Source organism: Giraffa tippelskirchi, chromosome 5, assembly GCF_054371585.1.
Source record: "Giraffa tippelskirchi isolate mGirTip1 chromosome 5, T2T-mGirTip1v1.2.pri, whole genome shotgun sequence".
Classification (NCBI taxonomy): domain Eukaryota; kingdom Metazoa; phylum Chordata; class Mammalia; order Artiodactyla; family Giraffidae; genus Giraffa; species Giraffa tippelskirchi.
Window position 1 is genome coordinate 112597171 of NC_137279.1, and position 21668 is coordinate 112618838.

The 21668-nt window shown below is 54.2% G+C and overlaps 1 protein-coding gene across 3 annotated transcripts; it reads right to left on the minus strand.

The window, feature by feature from the left end:
• Positions 1 to 1199: 1199 nt before the first annotated feature.
• On the minus strand, positions 1200 to 20921 carry CSF1 (colony stimulating factor 1). 3 transcript variants are annotated; one of them, XM_081486177.1, is made up of 9 exons: positions 20697 to 20921; positions 17414 to 17536; positions 16069 to 16131; positions 14333 to 14503; positions 10327 to 10474; positions 8123 to 8253; positions 7563 to 7615; positions 7181 to 7239; positions 1200 to 3331 (listed from the first exon to the last, which is right to left on the minus strand). In XM_081486177.1, the coding sequence occupies exons 1-8, from the start codon at positions 20733 to 20735 to the stop codon at positions 7194 to 7196; spliced, it is 774 nt and encodes a 257-aa protein (XP_081342303.1). In that variant the 5' UTR covers positions 20736 to 20921; the 3' UTR covers positions 1200 to 3331; positions 7181 to 7193. The 3 variants fall into 3 exon arrangements, with proteins under 3 accessions (XP_081342303.1, XP_081342302.1, XP_081342301.1); XM_081486176.1 differs by having other exon boundaries at positions 8123 to 9144; XM_081486175.1 differs by lacking the exon at positions 7563 to 7615 and having other exon boundaries at positions 8123 to 9144.
• Positions 20922 to 21668: the final 747 nt, after the last annotated feature.

Below are 21668 nucleotides of genomic sequence, written 5' to 3' on the forward strand. Positions count from 1 at the left end.
ATCTTTTCTGAGGAGCTTTGGATAGAAAGGGAAGAGTTAGCTTAAGAGAAATGATGAGAGACAGGGTGGTAGTGGGGACTTGGGACACAGAGAGAGGTAACTGAGTTGCCTGGATACTTGGTTTCTGGCATGTTCACTTGGTGCCCATTCTTACCCTAAAACCTTGGTTTCCTAAGTCCGGGGACCCAAGCTTTCATGCAGTGCTGTCCAATATGATTTTGGAGATGATACAAATGCTCTGTTCCTGTGTTATCCAATGTGGTAGACACATGTGGCTATTCAAATTTGAAGTGTGGCTAGTACTACAGGAAAACTGAATGTTTGCTTTTATTTCACTTTAATTAATTTAAACCCAAGTAACCATCACATCAGATAGTGCAACTCTACATGCTTCTGATTCTAAGTCATATGTGAATCCCTTGAAATGTCTTGGAAAGCTTCTGAAACCTGGTGCCTGAGATTCCAATCTTGTTGATCTAGGATGGGGCTTGGGTACCAGTCTTTTTGGAAACAACCCAAGTGAGTTTCAGGAGAGCCAGGGTTGAGAACCATTGATTCAATACTCTTAGCAGTGGGGAGGCCCCCCCTGCCTCCCCACGCCTTGTCCCAGCCTTGCCCGGGGTGTGTGTTTGGGCTCTACTGGGCCTTCAGTCACTTTGGACCTTCCCAGCACCCCGCTGCCCCTGAAGGGCTGCATCCTTGGTCTCCTCTCCAGAAGGAAGCTCAGGATTTAGGGCCACTCACGAAACTTGCTGGCTCTCTTTCCTCCTGCCAACCTCACCTTGTTCCCAGTCCACAAACAGGGCTCATTCACCTCAGAGCCTGCTAGGACCTGCACAATAGAGCTCAGTGGTCCAGGAGCCTCATCTTTACAGCCCTCGGGCCCTTGGACAGAGCCCAACCAGCTGTTTTCCTGGGCTGGGCTAGGCTGTGCTGGGGCAGAGGCTGGTGGCCAGGCATGAGGTTTGGCTGGTTTTTGTCCGTTTTCCCTACTAAACAGATATGCAAATGAATGTGTTTGGGACAGCGATAATGCAGGAGGTTTTAGTAACAAGAATGGAACTTAGAGACAACCTTCCTTCCCCAAGTATTTTGAAAAATGCTTGCTGAGCTGGAGCTCCCCCAGTAGCTACTGGCCACCCCCACCCCCCATTTTTGCCACCCACACCCCAAAAGCAACTTTTTCCATGACTCACACATGGCAGCTTGTGCACTTCTTTTATTATTAAATATAAAAGCAGCTTCCTATTTTTTAAATAGATATTTAAATGACTTCATATAAAATAAATCACCACTTCCAAGTATAAAAACAAAATCTCACAGTGTGTGAGCCAATGTTCCCTCTCGACTTTCTCAGAGAAAAGAAGGTTCCTGTGCAGGCAGCCGGGTAGCCACCCAGGGGGTGTGCAGGGGCCCCTCCCACTCCAGGGTCACCAAGAGCGCACAGTTTCTGTGATGGGTTGGATTCGCTTTCTTGATCTTTAAAATACTATACGTTCAAGGGGTGGAGGGTGAGGGAGGAATGTTTTTTCTGGTTTTTTTTTTTTCCTTCAACTTTTAAATACAGAGTTTTTAGTATCAAATATAGAGTCTGTGACTAGGAAAATTGGCCTGCTGGGGAAAGTCCTCCACTGCCCTTTCCTCAACTGATAGCAACAGGGCAGGCAGGGACCAGAGGACCCTCACTTTCAAGGACAGGAAGGGAAGCTCATAGGCCCCGGTCCAGCGGCCAAGTCCAACAGGATCTCTTGGTGGAGGGCCCGGAGCAGCAGGAGAGGAGGGACACAGTAGCACAAAGACTGAGGGCAGTCTACTGGCCTGTCACCTGATGCCCAGAACTCTGAGTCGCAGCCACTGGCAGGTCGAGGGAGCTGAGGCCCTCAAGGCAGACTGGAAGCAGCTGTCTGGACTCTCCGAGTCCCTCTCCCACCCTGGCTCACCTGGTTAGAGAGATGATGCTAGTGAGGGGTGGGACGAGAGCTGGAGGGGACCACTGCCTCCCGGGCTCCTGACAGGGACACCGCTCAGCCCAGGTGTCTGCTGACAGCAGCCTTTGGACTGTGGTGGGAGCAGGGGCCTGGACAGGGAGAGAGGCCAGCCGGGGGAATCAGGGGTGCTGACCCCTTGCCACACCTCAGGGGCAGGCCCTCAATTTCAAAGACCTATTTGCCATCAGAGCTCACCCTACAGTCTCTCTCTCTGTGTCCCTCCCCTCCTTTTCTCCCTCCCTTTAGTCATGTCCCTCTTGGGAATGTCAAAGTGCAAGATGCAGAAACCTGGGTGAACAACGCAGCCTAAAGACCAGCTCTGGCTGCTGGCCCCGGGAAGTTCTCCCACCCTGATCCATCCCAGGGAGTCAGAGCCGGGTCAGCAGAAGGTCAGGGCTCAGGGGCTCCCTCAGTCGACAGGCGAGGCCGGCTCGGGCGCTCAGTGCAGGAAGCTGGGGAGAGGCTGGAGGGGTGGGAGGACGGACAAGTGTTTCCTCTCCGGGATGGATGGGGCAGGCTGTTCAGCAGGCAGGTTCAGTATTCACAGTGCGATGGTTTCCTTCCGAGGAGAGGCTCTGCATGGCCTCCTGCAGGAGCTCTGGCAGGCCTTGGGGGATGGCGGGGCAGAGGCCAGCACTTGGTCTTGCCCTGGGCATTGCGAGTCAGGCCAGGCAGGTCCTGAGGGCCGGGTTGGCATCCCCTCTCTGCCTGGCTGCCGGCAGAGGGCACTGAGGCAAGTGGAAGGTACAGACCGCTCCGGGCTATCAGTGCAGACCAGCAGGCCCAGAGGCCTTCTATTCCCGTCTTCTGGGCCTTTACGGGAAATCCAACAACGCTGTCCCGCCCTGTGAATCTCATGCTTCTCTCTCTGGAGACAAGTACCTGCTTGTCGGTGCTGGGATCCCTTGGCAGCAGGTAGGTCCTCTGACACGAGGGCTCTTCCATTCCTCAGTGCCCACCCTGCTCTCCCATGTCCCGTGGGCCTCCGGGTCCCCGGCCCAGGCGTCGGCCTAGAGGGGAATGGGCAGATGACACGGCCCCTGAGGGGCAGAGGGTCCCCAGCGAGGCTTGGCAGCCTTCCTTAAGCGGATGGGAGCCTCCAGGGCCCCTGATAAATATCAGCAGCGTTGGGGGCATCCTCCAGCCCTCTCTTAGTCAGTCCAGAGTCTGAGGGTCAAGGGTGGAGGAGCCCCAGCCTGGCTGCTCTGATCTAGCCCTGCTCTCCCGAGTCCAGGAGCTCTCATGGTGGGCAGACCACATTCCCGGGAGAATGGTTGGGGAGGGGTGGTGGTGGCCATCCCCACAGTATCTCCTCCCATGGAGAGACTGTCCTGTGCGCCCAGCTGTAGGGGAGAGAAAGAAAGGCTGTCAGCTGAGTGGGAGTCAAGGGAGGGGTCGCTGAGGACATGGGTGGGCGAGCTAGAGCGTTCCTGTGGGCTCCTGGTGGTGCTGCAGACAGGACTTCCTCCCATCCTTTCCCTAGCTTTCCCCACCATCGCAGACACCGCAAGAGCCCTGGGCAGCTTTCTCTGGCGGCAGCCCAAGCCGCTGGACAGACTGGCCTCACCTCCTACCTCCTCCTGGGGAACCAGGGACCACAGGGGGAGGTAGCAGGGCCTGGCAGAGGTCTGAGCGGAGCTGGGATGGGCGTTACTCAAGTGGAGGGGTCTACCAAGGAGGGAAGGGGGCACTTGAGTGTCCTTAGATGCACCCCCTCCCAGGCAAGACCATCTCACTATCTTTGGTCTAAAAAAATCAAGAGCGAATCCTGCTAACTCTAGCAAAGAAGAGGAATTTCTCATTCCCATTCCACACCATTCATCACAGAGGTCATCACACACAATACTCAGGGCAGCAGGGCAGAGGTATCTGAAGGGAAAGAACTGGAGGCAGTTCCAGACAAGGAAACTCCCACCCTGCCATTTGGCCTGCTAAGCCCTAAGCAAGCTAGCCTCCTTCCGGATGGGCCAAGGGACTTGCCTCCCTGCATCATGCATAGGAGTCAGGGCCCTGCTGTCTCCCAGCCTTCCCCCATCCTTGTCTTCAGAACGCTTTGTTCCCAGAGCAGAAATCCCCTGGACTCCATCCAACAGTTTGACTTTGGACCCTGTGCGGAGCTTCCCTCCCTGACTATCCCTGGACCCTACCAGCAAAACCCGTGATGGATAAGCAGGAAAAATGGGACCATAGCTTCTGGCCCCCAGCCCATTCCCATGCTCTGGAAGGCAGGCGGGCAGGACCATAAACTGGACATGGGCCATGCTCGGTATGGCTGGGCCACAGGCCCTGCTGGGGCCAGAAGGGAAGAATAACCAAGTGGGCAGGCTCCAGCCCACTGCCCCTATTTCTTGGTTCCTTGGAGTGGAGGGGTCAGGGTCCACATTTCCTTTCTGAAGGTCCCTCTCTCATACCTCTGCCTCTGTGTTTCCCCCTCTCATTAGGGCAGCAGTCTTCAGTTGGCCCTAAGGCTCCTGCTGCCTGGCCTGGAGACCACTTTAGGGCAGGATCCAAGTAGGGGTCTATATGTGGCCCTGGCCCTGGATTAGTCTCTAAGTGAAATCTTAAGGGGAGGAAGAAGAAAGCTTGGGAGGGCCTGAGATTAGGCAGGCAGAGGGCCAAGACCAAGGAGGGAGGTGGGCGACCAGTCAGAGGGTGGTGCAGCATTGAGCCATGAAGTCCCCAGGGACCTTGTTCCATCCTCTGCTTGCAAGTTCTGAGGGGTCTGCCTCATTCTCACAGCCCTGCCAGTTTCCCATCTGACCCATTTGAGTCTACCTTACCAACAAGGTGGACCCCAGGAAGTGTTATCTCTTTCACATGTGGAACACATGTGTTATATCTTAAAGAAAGAAAGTGAAGTCGCTTAGTTGTGTCCGACTCTTTGCGACCCCATGGATTGTAGCCTACCAGGCTCCTCCGGCCATGGGATTTTCCAGGCAAGAGTACTGGAGCGGGTTGCCATTTCCTTCTCCAGGGGATATTCTCGACCCAGGGATCAAACCTGGGTCTCCCACATTGTAGGCAGATGCTTTTGCTGTCTGATACTGTTCTCTAAATAGGCTCACCTGGTTTTGAGCATTTGGCAGATCCCTTATCTCTCTAGGAGTGGCCCAGACCTGTCATTCTACACATGAGAAGGCCTGAAGTGCTGGCTTGCATTTGGCATGGGGTGTGACTAGAAATGTGAATGGGTTCTCCAGCTAGTCAGCCAGCCTGCCAATCAGCAATTTAGGCAAGCAGGCAGCTAGTCAGTTAGCCAATCAGCTTCATCAATCAACTAGCTAGTTAGGCAGTGACTACCTAGTTAGTTGGTTAGAGTCATCCATCTAGTTGGCCAGCCAGTCAGAGTCAACTAGTTAGCTAGTTAACTGGTCAAGCAGAAGGCGGGCCAGTTAGAGACAGCCAGCCAGTGTCAATCAGCCAGGCAGCCCTGAAACCAATCAGTCAACATCTATTGAGTTCTTAGCATGAAGCATGAAGAGGCCCTCTCGGTTTAGGACTCAGGATAGAAAAGAAAATGCAAAAAAAGTAGAAGACACAGTCCCTGTGCTTCAGGGGCTTACAGACTCCTTAGGGGTACTCATACGCATAAAGATTTTAAAATGTATGAAAACAAAACAACATCCAAGGAAGTGCAAATCAATATAGCATGTTAAATACAAAAAAGCAGATGAGTAGGAACTAAAGGAGCAACCAGAGGATGATGGAGACCATCAGGAAGAGCTGATTCCTGCAGGCTGATTGTGGTTTGAGGGGAAGGAAGGGAGGAGGGCTACGGAGTGCCTGGAATTGGGCCGCCAGGGGTGAGGAGTGATAAGAGTCACATGTTTATCAAATACATGGGTGAAGACAACAGAAGACACTCACTGATGTGCAGGAGACATGCTGGGAGGGCTGTGAATACAGAATTAGGATTCAAAACAATTTCAGTTGGCTCGGGTGAGGGGCTGAAACCAACAAGGTGGTTTTTAACAAGGATGAATATAAATTCTTGCACACTGGTTAAAAATAAAATTAAGTTCTCCAAGTACAGGATAGAGTCCACAGGTTTAGGGGAAATGGAACTAGGGGGTTCAATAGACCACAAGCTTAACATATAACAACAGAATGATGTGGTGGTTAAAAAAACCAAAACAAAAGAGCAATGCAGTCTTAATTGGTACAAATAGAAGAACACTGTCCATATCAAGGAAGGTAACAGTCCCTCTGAACTCTGAGCTGGTCAGACAATATCGGGGAGAACTATGTCTAGAGCTGAGAGTCACGTTTTCAGAGGGACATTGACAAACTAGTGTGTCCAAAGGAGGATGACCAGGATGGTGAGGGGTCTGAAAACCATATCATATAAGGAATGCTTGAGGGTCTTGGCCACCCTTAGCCTAGAGAATTCTTAAAGGGGACATGGACACGTGAGTTTAAATATTGGAAGGCTCTCATGACGGAAGATGGGGAGGGGGCAGGAAGCCAGTTACGTTCAAATAAGGAAGGACTTCCCCACGGTGCTCTTGGGACAGGGCAGGGAGCTTGTCTGTGGCTGAGAGTGTGTAACCAGAAGCTGGCTGACTCCCCATCAGGGATGCAGAGAGGGGAGGCCCCTCTACAGTGGGATTCTAGACCAAATGACCCCCCAAGAGCCCTTCTAGGATCATGCTTCTATGTCTCCATGGATCTAAAAGCAGGGAGGCAGAAATGGTCTTGGTTGGAAGGAAGGCTCCAATCAGGGTGCACATAGAGAGGAAGCTGGCAAGAGATGTGTGTGAGGGGCTGCTGCTGGAGGAGCTTGGGAGCCAAGCTGAGAATGTTGAGTTGAAGTGGTTGGTGATGCAGAGCTGCTGAAATTCCCCTGGGGGCTGAAGACTTTACACAAACAGTTTGGTTGCTCTGGGATGAAAGATGGCAGCAAAAGTCGAAGTTCGATGCAGAAATACTAGCCTGATTCAGAATTAACAGTGCCTGGCCTCAGATGGGGTGGAGGGAGTGAAGCAGTGATGGGAGACCTGAGGACCTGGGGAGAAGAGGGTTGGCCAGACTTGGCGATGAATGGAAAAGGGAGTAGGACAGAGAGAGAGAGAAAGGAGTCAAGGGCGGGAGCCTCAGAGGAGTTGGTGGTACCACAAACAAGTTAGGGTGAGTGGAAAATTTGGGTTTAACCAGTTTTAAGGAGTGGAGAGAGCTCCAGATCAGAGTTTTACCTTAGGATTCCGTCTACACTGGCAGTTCCTCCTGTCTGTCCTCCTCCTGGGTCAGGAGGCTGTGGGCAGAGCACAGGGCTGGAATAAGACTTCAGCAGAGGCCAAGGAGTGAGGGAACCCCAAAACCCTCACCCACATGCTCCAGCCCTCTCAGATTTGGGAGACCAGAACTGCCTAACCCTAAAAAGAAATTAGGAAAAATCCCAGATATCTAGGGAAGAAGAGACATGCTTCCTTCTCGCCACCCACCCCCGCATCCTGTTCTGAGCTTCATTTCCTTAGAGCAAGCGGCAGAAAGTCTCCTCCAAATTTAGATGGAAAATAGATGCCAAGACAGGCCTCCCACCCCTGCCTACCAGAGCCCCCTCCCCCAAACCCTCACCTGCCCTCTGGTTGCTCCATGGGAGAATCCACCATCTGTGGCTCTCGATGGCTCTGGGGGCAGAAAAGAGCTGGCTCACTGAGGAGCTGGGGGAGGGTGGGGGGCCATGGCCCCATCCTCAGGCAGGGCTGCCCTGGGGCTCTATGAGAGAGTTACCCAGGTCTTCCCTCAGCCAGAGGGCCAGAGGGCTTCCAGAGGCCTCTCCTGTCCCGGGGCTCCTTACCCTCCAGCTCTGCAAAGTTTCCGGGAACGCCCTGCCCTGCACAGGCATCACTTTCCTCCTCCGTCTCCCTTCCAGGTTCTCACCGCGCTGTAGCCCAGGAAGAATGTCTCCTACTCCTTTGGCCCAGTCTCTCCAGTCGATCTTGCAGCCTGAGCCTTCCCCATTCTTGAAGAAACCCTCCACTTCAACCTCCCACCCTCTGTGCTCAGTCAACTTCCTGTCTCTCAGAGTCTGAAGAACCCAGCCTGAACCCAAGTTGTCCTCTGCCCTGCTCCTGCGCCCAGGCTGTGCCCCACCCCACGAGATGCCCTCCTCTCCCCCATGGAGCTCTTCTTACCCGCCGCCGCCGCCTGTAGAACAGGAGCCCACCGACGGCCAGCAAGACCAGGATGATACTGGGCACCAGCAGGCGGAAGACAAAACCAGGGAGCTGGGGGTCGGAGGCTTCCTTGTGCTGCCTCTCATGGCCTGCGTCAGTCAAAGGAACGGAGTTAAAACGGGCCGGGGGCCTGGCCGCCCCCTCACTTGCTCGTCCTCCTTTCAGCTCTGCGGGACTCCTCCGGTCCCTGGTGCTCCTCCTGCCTTCCAGCTCCCCAAGGGACAGCACGTGGCCCCAGGAATGGCTTCTGGGGAGCTTTGGCTGAGAAGAGGGGGCGGAGGGACTGCTGAGGCCTTGCGGGCGCAGTGCTGGGGTCTTGGCCAAGCCTGGCTCCTGGTGGTCTCTCGGCGAGGCAGAGGGATGATCTGTCTTCTCAGGTGTGTGACTCCAGGCCTCAGTGGGTCTCATGGGGCCCAGTGTGGGCAGGTGTGTGCTAGTTGCATCCGCAAGCTGCAGCCCCTTTCCTGATCCAGAGAGTGCTGAAGATGCTGGGAGGATGTGACTGGGGCTGGCAGGCTCTGCCTGGACACTGCGTCCTCCCAGACTGGAGGAGGAAAGCTCTGCCCCTTGGGGTATAGGACCCTCACTAGCCTCTCCGGAGGCCTCTTCCAGGGCCATGTTAGCACCCAGCAGAGAGTCAAGAATGTCTTCCATCCCAGTGACAGGGGCTCCAACCGAAGGGCCGGGCTGAGGAGAATCTCCAGTGGGGTGGCCCTCAATGCGTGGGGTCTCTGGCGACTCAAAACTCTGGCAGGTGCTCCTGGGTGGTCGCTGCTTGGCACTGCCCGGGTCCACTGTGCCAAGGGCCTGCTCTTTGGGCAAGAGGGAGCTGCCATCTGTTGCCTCAGAGTCAGCCCAGGTCAAGCCAGCCATAGGGGCTGTGGAGGGGGTGGGGAACTGCTGAGGGGAGACAGAGGCCAGGTCACTGCTAGGGGTGGCTTTGGGGTACAGGCAGTTGCAATCAGGCTTGGTCACCACATCTGAAAGAACCACAGAGAGAAGGAGAGAGAAGGATGGGGAGGAGATAGAGTCACCAGCCTCCAGCACAGCTTTCCCAGAGGGATGGAGAGGGGATGTGGGTCTGGGGGGTCCCCTCAGGCCCTAACTCAGCCCTGGGGCTGAGGTGAGGACAGGACTGGAGCCAATGCTCATGACACAGGCTTTAGACAGGAAAGGAACAAACTGCAGGAAAAGAGCAGAGTGGGGTTTAGACACACAGGTTGGGGGATGGGGTCAGGGAAGACCAGAAAACTGCCCTTTCTGGAGATCCAGCTGGCCAGACGCCAAGCCAGGGGTGACAACAGGCAGCCAAGATGTTGAGTAGTGGCCTCTAACACAAGACACCCTCAAGCCCCAAAGACACTCTTGGTTGGAAAGCTGCAAGGTGGTTTCATGCACAGCAGGGGGCTACACAGCCACGACCACAGGCAGGAACAGGCTGGGGCTGGCATGTGGCCAAGGCTTGAGGCCTTGGGGTTGAAGCGACGAGACTGGACTTGGCCATTGGCAGGTCGCAGGGCCTCAGCCCTTGCCTCGGGGAGCAGGTGGGTGGGTACACGTGGCACAGGACGTAGAGACGAGGACAATGCAGGGTACATATGTGCGCAGCTGGGCCAGCACTGCCAGGGTTCGAATGATGCTCAGACTTCAAATCCAATCTTGTCCCTTGAGGGGACACTCAAGGCGTCCTGGGGACTTCTGGAGCCAGGCTATCCTGGTGATTCACAGCAGGGCTCCTGGAGCAAGCCCTGACTCCCGGATGGAGCCTCTGCTCTGTCCACGGAACCCCCCAAACGTTCAGCCAGCCTGCAGAGCCAGTGGGAAAGCTGCCATGCCTACAGGGCTCTCTGAGAGGGCCCCCTTTTCCATTCCCTGATCTCACAGCCACCAGCTTGATCCTTCTTGATGCCTCAACATGCAGACATACGTAGGTGTGCATGCACACACATGTCAGAAAAGACATGTGCCTAGGACCACTCAGAGGTACACGAAGCCACATACGTACACAAAACAAGCACGTCTACACACACAGGAGCACAAGTAGCAGCCAGGCTGCCTCCCAGGGGTCCCTCCAGCCCAATGTGTCACCCCCCCAACCCAGTGCACCTCTGTTCCACTCACCCTGCCCCAGCCCCACACTTGCCGGCCCCTTCCGTGCTTACCATGGCTGGAGCACTTAGCAAAGCTGTTGTTGCAATTCTTGCTGAAAACGTTCCAGTCCTCTTTAAGGAGATTTTTTGTTTCATTAAAGACATTCTTGATCTTCTCCAGCAACTGGAGAGGCGTCTCATGGAATGTTCGGACACAAGCCTGGAAGGAGAGCAGAGCCCCCTTGATGAGAATAAGCACTGGTCCCGTGTCTAGCTTTTTTTGTCAAACTCCCTTGGCCTTTCTCACATCCGTCTTCTTTTTCTCTTGTTTTCTCCCTGCCCTCTACCCCTGTTTTTAGGACCCCTGTGTCCTGAGGTGGTGAGATTTATCATTTATTCATGGCTCCATTTAACACATAGTTATGTGCCAGGCATATAGTAACTACCTGGGAATCATGTAATGAATCAGAGAGAGGTGGTCTCTGGCTAAGTTGGACATTGAGTCCATCAGGTCACCAGCATTGTTACAAGTGCAGTGAGTCCTAAGAAGAATTATCTGAGAGTGTTTAACAAGGGGAACTAAATGAGGGCTTGGGGGAATCCCCAGGGAACTGACTAAAAGATGAGCAAGAGTTAACAAGGAAAGGAGGTGGGGTTGGAGAGAGCTGTCCAGGTAGTAGGAATAGACTGTGCAATAAAGAACCTGAAATGTTAAAAGATGAAAAAGAATGCTAGAGTAGGCTATAGCACAGCCATCTAGGAGGAGAGTGGCCAGAGATGCAGTGGAGAGAGGTGAGCGAGGACCAGGTCCTGTGGGGTCTTGTTGGCCGTGTCAAGAACCATTAATCTTATCCACAGAGCAAAGAAAACTTCTGGGGCATGTTGGGGAGGTGGGTGGAGCCTAAGGCTCTAATTCTTTAGAAAGAGCATCCTTTGTGGTGAGGAGAAAGGCCTGGACGAGGCCATGGGGCTGTGGGTCCTTCTCTGGCATTGGTGTGTCTTGGCAGGAGAGCCCAGGATGCCCCAGTCCTGTCTGCTGAGCTGCTATTTTCTCTTTTGCTCATGGGACCTAGGCCCCCCATGCCCACTGAGTATCTGAGAACACCGCACTCCAGGTTTTCCTCCCTCCCCTTGAGCTGCTCAATTTCAGTCTCCTTACTAGGCTGCCCCCCTCCACTTGACTTCCACAGGCTGGCATTCCACTCACCCCCAGACACTGTGCCCATGGCTTCAGCACATCTATAGCCCGCCTTCTGATGACTCCCAAGTCCTTCCTTAAACTGAGCTGCACAGGGAAGAACTATGCGCTTTACTAGGCACTGAAGTCCTTGAAAGCACCGCTGGATGCCCAGGGGCTGTGCACAGCAGGTCCTCAGTAAATGTTTATCAGCTAAAGGAGAGAGGAACGTGAGAATGGGAAGCCTCGGGCTTGGCTTCATTACTCACCAACTCAGCAACACTGGCCAAACGAACTTTCCAGCTTGGGCTCATCTCCTCATTTGTCAAGTCAAACGACAATCCCTGCCTGCCTCCCTGCCAGGGCAACTGTAAGGAAGAGGTGAGTTCTCTTCCTCTTGTCTTTCTTACAATATATCTGTGTTCTTCATACTTCACCTCATATGTCACAGAGAAAACAAGGACAGAATGTCCTGGTGTCTACCTGTCTCAACAGAGGCAGTGGTTTTTCGCCTCCGGAGCTCTGAATCCCTCCCCTGCCAGCTCTTCAGGAGACCTGCTCCTCTAGCTTCACCTGCTCCCTACCTCCCAGCATCCCTGCAACGTGCAGGGCAGGTGGCTTGCTAAAATACAGATTCCAAGGCCCACCCACAGACCTAGTGAATCAGACTTTCTAGGGGTACATACTGGAAATTTGCATTTTAAGGGTTTTTTTTTTTTACTAGAAGTTATTTGAGTTTTTATTTGTTTAAAAGGAAAGGTGTTTTGGAATTGGCAATTTTTAAATGAAGACTTCCTTTTGCTTTTATTATTATTATTAGCCACACCGTGCGGCATGCAGGATCTTAGTTCCCTGACCAGGGGGATCGAACCCACACCCCTTGAAGTAGAAGTGCGAGTCCTAACCACTGGACCACCACGGAAGTCCAGGAATCTGCATTTTAAACAAGCTCCACGGATGATTCTTATGAACCTCAACCCTGGAAAACCACAGATCTAATACTTCTCTTATTTAAAAATCTTTCCTCTCTCCATCCCACCCTCCCTCCAGCTAGCTCTCTTTTTGTACATTTTTTTTGAGCCAGGTTCTTCCACAGTGCTGTCTCCACTTCCTCACTCTCTGTCCACTTGCTCTGGCACCTGCCTCCAACATCCACGTTGCCAAATCCATCAGACACTTTTCAGCCCTTCTCCTGCTTGACGTCTCAAACCCCGGTTGATAAAGGTGACTACTCTTCCCATCCTGAAACGCTCTTTTACATGGGCTCAGTGATCCACACTCTCCTGGGTTTCCTCCCACCCCTCATGCTGCTCTTCAGTCTCCTTGCCAGGCCCCCTTCCTGTGCCTGACTTCTAAATAAATGCTGAGATTCCTGGGCCTGTTTCTCTTCTCACAGTTGGCAATGTTATGAAGACCCCTAGCTTCACAGATGACCTTCAGACCGACACTGCTTCCGTCTGTCAATCACCAGCCAAACTCCAGACACGTACATCCACCGACCTACTCAGCATCTCCACTCAGCCATTTCACAAACATCTCAAGCATAATGTGCCCCAGCCTGAAACTCCTGCCCTTCCCCCAAACCTGCTCTGTCCCACTTCAGCATCACCAGAACTCTATGGGCTGCAGACAAAACCATTGTCTTTCTTCTCTTCCCTCAGCTCCACATGGCCACTGCATCACCAAATCCCCTGGCTCTTTCTCTAAACTCAGAAGGTGTCCCCTGGCCTCACCTTCACTGCACAAAGCTAGTCCAAGCCGCCTTGGACTTTCATCTCCTGCTGGCTGCTCAGCCTCCATCCCTGATCCCTACACACCCTTCCCAGCACAGCAGCCAGAATGGTCTCACAGCACAAGTTAGACTAGGTCCCTTGGAGAAGGAAATGGCACCCCACTCTAGTACTATTGCCTGGAAAATCCCATAGATGGAGGAGCCTGGTAGGCTGCAGTCCATGGGATTGCAAAGTGTCAGATACGACTGAGAAACTTGACTCACTCACACTTTAAACAAAATCCCGCATTTTTTAGACCCAGCTGATCTGGATCACCCAGCTGGGAGACCCGGGCTCCCACCTCTGTGGCTCTCTTGCCTTCACTCCCAGGCCTTGACCATGCCAACCACGCTGGGAGGGCCTGAATGTGCGTGCCCCTGCTCACTTAGGGCTCTGTGCCCAGGGTTCTCTGTTCTGGAACACTCTGACCACCTTTCATGCTTCCTAACTCTTACTTATCTTTGAACATCAAGTGAATATCTTTTTACTCAGAAGCCTTCCCTGTCTCCTCTTCCCCACTGCCTTTTAAATCCAAGTCCCATTTCTCTCTTCTGGAGCCCCATGTACTTCTCCTTCCTGGCTCTCTCCCTCACCTCCTCTGGTCTTCCCTTTCTGGTTTGCTTTCTGCAATGCAGTTATTGGCACTTTACTTCTACTTTATTTATGTATTTTGTTAACTGTCTCACCACCCTCACATCTAAGCTCCATGAATGTGGGGAATTTTGTCTGATCAGAGCTGTTCCCCAGAGTCTAGAACAACACCTGGTACACAATAGACACTCATTGATTCTTTGTTGACTGAACCAATAGTCCTCATGGGTTAAAATTCTATCCACTTGTGTCATGGTTTGTTTAGTGACTGCCACCCTCACTTAACTGTAAGCTCCCAGAGGTTGGGAACCATGTAGTTCCTGCTCCTGAGGAATGTCAGCAAGGCTTCATACTGTCCCTCCTGCACAGTGAGTCCTCGGCAAAGGTTTGTGGAATGAATATGTGAGTGAGAGCACAACTGAGCAATGACCGGGGGTGAGGCCAGCGAGCATCTCTGTGCTTACAGGCAGGGATGGTACCACCGCAGCTGCCCTCTGCCTTCTCTCCCTCAGTGCTCCCAGCTCCAGGGCCCTCCTACCTTGTCCTGCTCATCATAGTCCATGGTGAAGCAGCTCTTCAGCCTCAGAGAGAGTTCCTGGAGCTGGAAAATGACTTTGGCATTGGGGGTGTTGTCTTTGAAGCGCATGGTATCCTCCATTATGTCTTGCACCAGGGGAAATGCCTTCTTAAGGTAGCACACGGGATCATCCTGGAAAGTAACTTGGAGTTTATGACCTGGCTGATGCCACCTGGGAGCCCAGGCTCTGTGCCAGATGCCCCCCTCCCAGACAGACTGCCCTATCACTGCTCCTGAGGAGAGGACCATCCACTCCAGAAGACGGAGAACACTGCCCTCAGCTGGCTTTCATTCTCCCTTGTTGAGATCTGACACTACTGGGGATTGCATTCCCAACTGATTCCTTTTCCTAGAGGGAAGGAAATGTGGATTGTGACCAGAGTAGTCCTTGGATTTCTGAAAGGTGAGCTCAGATTGAGGGTGCATAGGTAGGTTGGGTTCTGAGGAACTTCTCTTTTTTTGTCTCTGACCCTCTTTTGCCTTGCTTTCACAAGAAGCTCTTTACCATATGGCTCCTTCTAATCCTCCCAGCCACAGGGGTACTGGAGACTACTCCAGGGTCCAAAGAATAACCTCAGTGTTTTGTCTCCCTAAAAAGATGGTGGATGCCTCAATGAAGATTCTGCTTTAGCTCTATATTCCTAGTACCTGGTCTGATAGGTTCCTTGTAGTAAATGCTTGGTGAGGTGAGAGTGTGAGTGGAACACTGAGGTTACTCCTTGGACCGTGAGATTGGCCTCCAGTTCTAATGGAAGTGTGTATAGGTCAGGTGTGCAGAAGCTCAGAGATGGGGGCAAACTCTGGCCATGATGGTGATGTTGTATCAGGCAAGAAGATGAATAGATGTGGCATAAAGGCTGGGGTGGAGACAGCTGGAAAGGCATTACAGGCATCAGAAAGAGCATGCATGTGCAAAGGCTTGGAGGCAGGAAGGAACACAGAATGGGGGTAGTGGGTTGGGCTGTGTGATGGAGACTGGAACTTGTAAACCCAGGCTAGACAACCAAGGCTTTACCCTGGAGTGAGGGGGTCTCCAGGTTCAGGAAAGGCAGTGAAGATAACAAGTTGTGGTTCAGAGAGCTCCCCCCAGTGGTGGGATGAGGAGTGCACTGGAGGAGAGGAGGCCATTTAGGAGGTTTCTGAAATTGTCCAAGCAACTGATGGGGTGGGGCCCCAGAACCCAGAGATGCTGAGGAGTAGAACCAGCATCACTCGGTATCTGGTTGGGCGTGGGATAAGGAGGAAGAGGGAAAGGGCTGGACTGATTCCCTTGGTTGCTGGTCTGGCTGTTAGATGGAGGTGACGTCCTTAAGCAAAGCATGTGACCCAGAAGAAGTATTGGTTTGCCTTAGGCCTTAGAGCCTGCCTTCCTGGGTTCAAATCAGGCCTCCACTGATTCTGAGCTATGCCCTCTCCCCTGACCTTTCATAAACAAGATGAGTGAACCACATAGTCAGGATCAAAAGTGCCTGACACATTGTAAGACCTTGACATGTGCCAAGCCAGGAGAAGGGCACAGCAGGGGACTTGAGCCCAGGACCCTGTCCAACCCTGGACCCCGGCACCCCAGACTTGGGCACCCAGTGGTCCTCACATGCATACCCTGCACAGCTCTAGGATTTCTCCTGCCCACATACACCCACCCTGGTAAGTGCATACATATGGGCCTATGGGCTTTGTAAACAGCCATAACTCACCAACTTCTCCTGGTCTACAAACTCGAAGGAAATTTGGCACGAGGTCTCCATCTGACTGTCAATCTGTAAGAGAGAGCAGGCTAGTGGTGACAGGTGTCTGCAGTTTCACTGAGCTTGCCTAAGAATGGGGACTAGAGTTTCTGGATGGAAACTAGAGTTTCTGGGGTTTGATCCTCATCCACCTCCCCCAACCATATGTGAGAAAACAGAGCTAAGGCTAGGGGAAGACCTGTGACTTCCATATGGCCAGGGGAGGGCTGGAGAAGAACTAGAAGTCTCTTCTTGTACCTCCTACTTTATGAAGTCTGACAGATGCCAGTTTGTTATAAGGAAGAACTGTCTAATACAGGATAGAGGACATAATCTCCTGTGGGAGGTAGTGAGCCCCCTGTCCTGGAAGGAATTTAAGCAGAGGTTAGACAAGCTCTAGGAATTCAGGATATATACGGACTGGGGCTAGATGCCCTTATAGTCCCTGCTGCCCTTCAGAGCTGTGGTTCTGTGATTCTGAGCCTCAAATAATGCAGTGATTCTTGGTCTACTTTGTATTGCTACAGCAGCTACATACAGGAGGAAAAGCATAGGGGGTAAGAGAGACAGGAGACCAGCCCACAGGCCCCAGACTCAAGGCCCTGGAGCTGACCTTAGCCAGTGGGGCTCCACCCTGCCTTCCTGGCCAGAGGGATGGCAAATTCTCTTTTGAACGGGACAGCAGCCATGATAGCAACCTGATTCTGCCTGGCTGAACCATGCTAGGAATTGTTGACATCTCTGCTGGCCTGATGAGGGTGAGGCATGGGTTCCTTCAAGGCCCGAGTAAGCAGGCCATCCCAGCCCCAGGGTTCGGGCAAGAGCCAGAGAAGTGTCGGGGTAGGGCTGGGAGTCAGCCGGGAGCCTCCCTTCCGAATCTGGCTGAGGCCCTGGTGCCAGGCTGGCGGCACATTTGGGAGTGCAGGAGCTAGAGGCAACATTTGGACACAGAAGGCAGACTGGGCTGGCTCCTCGAAGGAAGCATCCCATTGAGGGATAGCAGGTTTTACAAGCCTTTTCAGAGTCGTTGATGGGCATTCTAGGCCATCATTAACCCAGGCAACCAGCTAGAAGCCCACCCTGTCCCCTGCCTGCAGGAGAGCTGGAGAGGGCTTCAGGATTGGGGGTGGGGGAGGGGTCAGAGGCATTGACCTTTAGAATGTCAATGAGAAGAACATCTGTGGAGCTAGTGGGAGCCACAAGCCACATCCTGCACAGCCGTACTCCTCTGCCTACAACCCCTCTCTTCAGCCCTGTTCCCTGCCTCCGTTTCCCCAGTGGGGAGAAGCTGGGGTAGGCAGGGCCACACACTCACCAGCTGCTGCAGGAACAGCAGGTGTCCGTTCCCAATCATGTGGCTACAGTTCTCCGACACCTCCTTGGTAGCACCACTGCTCACCAGGAGACAGGCCAGCAGCAGCAGAGGGCCCAGCCATGTCTGTGATAGAGAGGGCATCATTTCTCCCCAGCTCTCTCACACTCCCCAGGAACCACCCTGCCCTGCTGAGGATGGAAAAACAAGGACCTCAGACCTACCATGCTACAGGCTCAGCCTCTCATCCCAGAATACAGCATTCCCAAAGCCACCTTCCTCAAGATTTCCTAAGAACCACGCACAACCCTGCTCTCCCTTGATAACAACCCAAATGTAATCTCCTCCAAGAAGCTTTCCCAGATTAACCCAGGCCAAGCCATTCTACACATTGACATGGGAGTTGTGCCTACCAGTCTAAATGCCAGTCACAGGAAACTCCTTGAATGCAGGACTTGCTTCTACCCATTATTCTGACTCTGCAACATCAAACACTGAGCCAGGCATCTTGGGAGCTGCCCACTCCTCTCAAGTTCATGTTCCTACACTGGCTGGCTTCCACACTTGGAGCCAGAGACATCTCTCTGGGCTCAGCCCTTCCTCCTACCTGATTCCATGCATGTCTGGCTCTGCTAATGGAAAAACCAGGGGCCCAAACTCAGTTTCACTGGGAACCTATCCTGCATCACAGACCTTTGGAGCCCTGGGGGTGTGTGTCAAAAAGAGCCTAACTGATTAATCAGAGGCAGCAGTGCCAACTCTAGACCATCCCTGGCTGGCACCTGCCTATCAGAGCCCCATCAGGCTCTGCATCCAGCCTGACAGCTCTTATCATTGCAAGAACATTTTCTGAGATCTCTCCCCTCTTTCAGCAACCCCCTGACCCAGTAGCTGCTCATCCCCAGAGTGATGGACGAGCTCCTGACACCCTGTCATTCCACTTCCCTCCTCCTTGCCAAGGTTCCCTTAGCCCTTTCCCTGGCTCTAGGTACCGCCTTCTTCAGCCAGAGGCAGAGAAAGACCCCTGGGCTGTCTCACCCCAGCTGGATGTCACCTCCTGGTAGGTCTGGGAAAATGCTGTCTGGGTGGGGTGTGGGCTGGTACCTTCCTGGGTTCTGGGTTCTGCCTTTTAATCCAGATGCTGAGACAAATAGTGCAAACAAATAGCACACTGGAGGCTGTGAAACAGCTCACAGCAACATGCTGATTTACATAGAACTAAAAGCCTAAAATGTTTGTCAGCTCTTACCAGGGAGGAGAGAGGCCCTGGCTGGGCTCCAGGGAGGTTGCAGGGAGGAGGGGCCACAGTAAGACCGGCAAATATGGGGAGGGTGGAGTTGATGGCAGAGAGAGGAGGGGGAAGGGCGGCCTGGAGGAAAGAGGCTCAGGACAGCCCAGTGCCATTCAGCACCAGGGTCTGGTGAGGGTCTTGGTCTGACCTGGGAGAGGGAGACGGTGGAAGAGGGAGAAGAGTCATGGAGGGAACACCAGGCTCTATTGGGTAATTGAGGAGGGAGTTCTGGGTGGCAATGGCTGCGCCAGCCCTCAGGAACCTGCAGTTCAGGACCCACAGGAGGAAACTGGGCCATGCAGAAGGTATGTCTCTGCCCCAGGCTGGTTGCCCCTGAGGCTCCAAGCCTCAGGTGTCAGTGGTTTGGAGGAAAGGGTCCATGGGGAAGGGGATGCTCAGGAAGACAGCCTTGCCACAGACAATTCAAGATATTGATGTTCAAGGGCAGCCAGGAGAGGGCAATGCTTAACCCCAAGGGCTGCCTGGCTTCTGGGGTTATTTCAGGCATCAGTGTGGGGAGTGTACAGCCACCACGTGGGAGGCTGACTTTGAAGGTGGCCAAAGGGGACCACCCCCGCACCTGGGGCCTTGACTTGGCCTCAGAGGAGGAGTTGGACAGGTACCCAAGGGTTAACACTCTAGCTTGCGTCTGGCTGGGCCGGCTCTTCTCCCCCCTCCTTTCTTCTTCCCACCCACCAGCTTTGGCCTCTGGGGCAGCCCTAGGAATCTCTGCTTCAGGCTCAGAGAGACTCTGGGACATCTCAGCCCAGCCACCCATCCTCACCTGCTTCTCACCCTGTCCCAAATTCCCCAGCAAAATGGTCCCTGGAGAGACTTTAGCATGAGTGGACCCTCAGGCTGCTCCTGTCTAAAATCAGCTTCTTTCTTTCCACATTTACCTTCCTCCTCTTTCCTCACCGTCTCACTTCCAGCCCCTATTTGTCTTGTTGCCCGTCACCTCACCCTTCCTGACTTCCCCTCCTAACCCCATCTCATCTCTCTCAGCTGGCTCTTCCTCCTCGTGGAAGGGCTTGTCCCTATCACCCTACTTGCAACCTCCCTCCCTTATCCTCTGAATATTTTTCTGCTTCTCTCGCTGCCCACACCCCCCCCACCCCCGCAACCAGGTTTCTCCTCTAGAATTCCTCAGAAGCAAACCCATTGGCAGACCACTTACTGTTCATTAATGGAGTCACTCTGCACCATCTAGCAGCTGCCCCAGCTACAGTCCATGGTTAGGGCAGGGCAGTGGTGAACAGCCTGCAGCCCCTGTCCACAGTTCTGCAACCCCAAACCTTCCTTCCACCTCCTCTACCATCATCAAGCCCAGACGCTCCCCGACTGACTGAACCTGAATCTGCAGGAAGATCCAGAGCCGGCACCAGGCAACTCTGGGACCCCCGTCCCCCACAAAATAGACTTGATCCAGCCACCCAAGTGCCCAACAGCTCCTGTCTGTGAGCTGGAACAAGTAGTGGCTTGCCCGGCTCCTTCCTTCTGCCTTGCATTCTATAAGCTGGATGGCACCTGAACTTTCCCCATTCAGAACCGCCCACTCCCCAGCAGGACCTAGAAGCATGCGTGTGGCCCGTGTGGAATGCCCACTGGGCAGGCGCCACCCTCAGGCGCACAGCCATTCCGCCTGTCCCTTGGCGGTGGAGAGAGTCTAGGACGGAGCTTCTGCCCCTTGACTGCAAACCTCTCTCCTTTGCCCGCAGGTAGCTCTGTATGCCTCTCCCTGCAATGGGGTGAGCAATCTTCCCTTCCCCAAAGAGGTGCCGCAGCCCCAGGAGCAGCTGCAGGGCCGCCTCTGGTCCCAGCCCCAGCGCAAGAGGGGCCTCGCACAGTCGGCGTGCAAAGATGGGCCCGGTGCCGGGGGACGGAAGAGCCTCGGCAGTCGGCGCGCGCTGGGGCAATGGGCTCCGAGGAGCCGCGCCGCGCCGCCAAGCTCCAGTCCCAGCCCGACCCGGGCCCGGCGCCGCGGCGATCGCTTACCGTGGGAGGGCAGCGCCCGGCGGCGCCCCGCGCGGTCATACGGGCAGCTGGGTCCCGGCCGGGCGCGTCGGCCGCCCTCGCTCTGCTGCTCGCTGTCTTGATCGCCGGCCGCTGCAGAGTCCGCGCCCTGGCCGAGGGCCGCGCTGCTGACCCGGGAGTGTAGAGGGACCCGAGGCGGCGCGCGGAGCACCCAGACAAACTTTCACTTTCCCCGAGCCGGGCTCCACTGGCCGGCTCCTCGGCACAGCCTTTTAAGCGGACTTGTGAGGCATGTGGTTTATGGGAAATCACCTTGGACAGGCGCCAGACACACACACACACACACGCACACACACACAGGCGCGGGCGCACTGACACAGACACACACACTCCGGAGGCCCACTGAACGCCTCCCCGCCCCCACCCAGCGGGCCGGTCTTCTCCGTTTGTCTTCCAGTCGCCCTGTGCGCCGCGCTCAAAGCCAAAGCCTTCAAGAAAGTAACGCGGGCTCCGTCGCCTCCCGCCCTCTAGCGCGCGGATTTTGGACAGAGCCTGGTCTTTCCTTCCGCGCTCTCCAGGCGGATCCGGTGCGCGTTCTCTCTCTTTCTAATATTTGTCTCAAGGGACTTTCCCTCTGGGTCTGAAAATTCCCAAATCTGAGCAGGAAATGGCCTGAGAGCAGGGGCAAACACTGGAGACCGGGGCCTCCCCGACTGCGCTTCCTGCGGCACCTCATGGAGCCTTAGTCAGCAGGTTTGGGGACAGCCCTCTCTTTATGCAGCCCCCAAAGTACCCACCCAGCCTCTGTCTTCTCTTCTGGGGGCAGGGTACAGGCAGAGGGGCTACTACCAGGCCAGAAGGGAATGAATTGTGTCCTGTGACGGGGGCTGGGACACTCTGCTGTGTCCCAGGAGATGCTTCCCACACCTGACCTGCAGGTGATGTAAACGCTGGCTGGAACCCAGGTTCCCTCCTGAGCCTCAGACCTGGGGA

Excerpts from the sequence above, each read along its gene's own strand:
- CSF1 (XM_081486175.1), bottom strand. The coding sequence starts at position 20,735 with ATGACCGCGCGGGGCGCCGCCGGGCGCTGCCCTCCCACG. Across the intron at positions 17,537-20,696 it reads CCGGGCGCTGCCCTCCCACG|ACATGGCTGGGCCCTCTGCT; the intron begins GTAAGCGATCGC and ends TCTCTATCACAG. Across the intron at positions 3,332-7,180 it reads AGTGTAGACGGAATCCTAAG|CTGGGCGCACAGGACAGTCT; the intron begins GTAAAACTCTGA and ends TCTCCCCTACAG.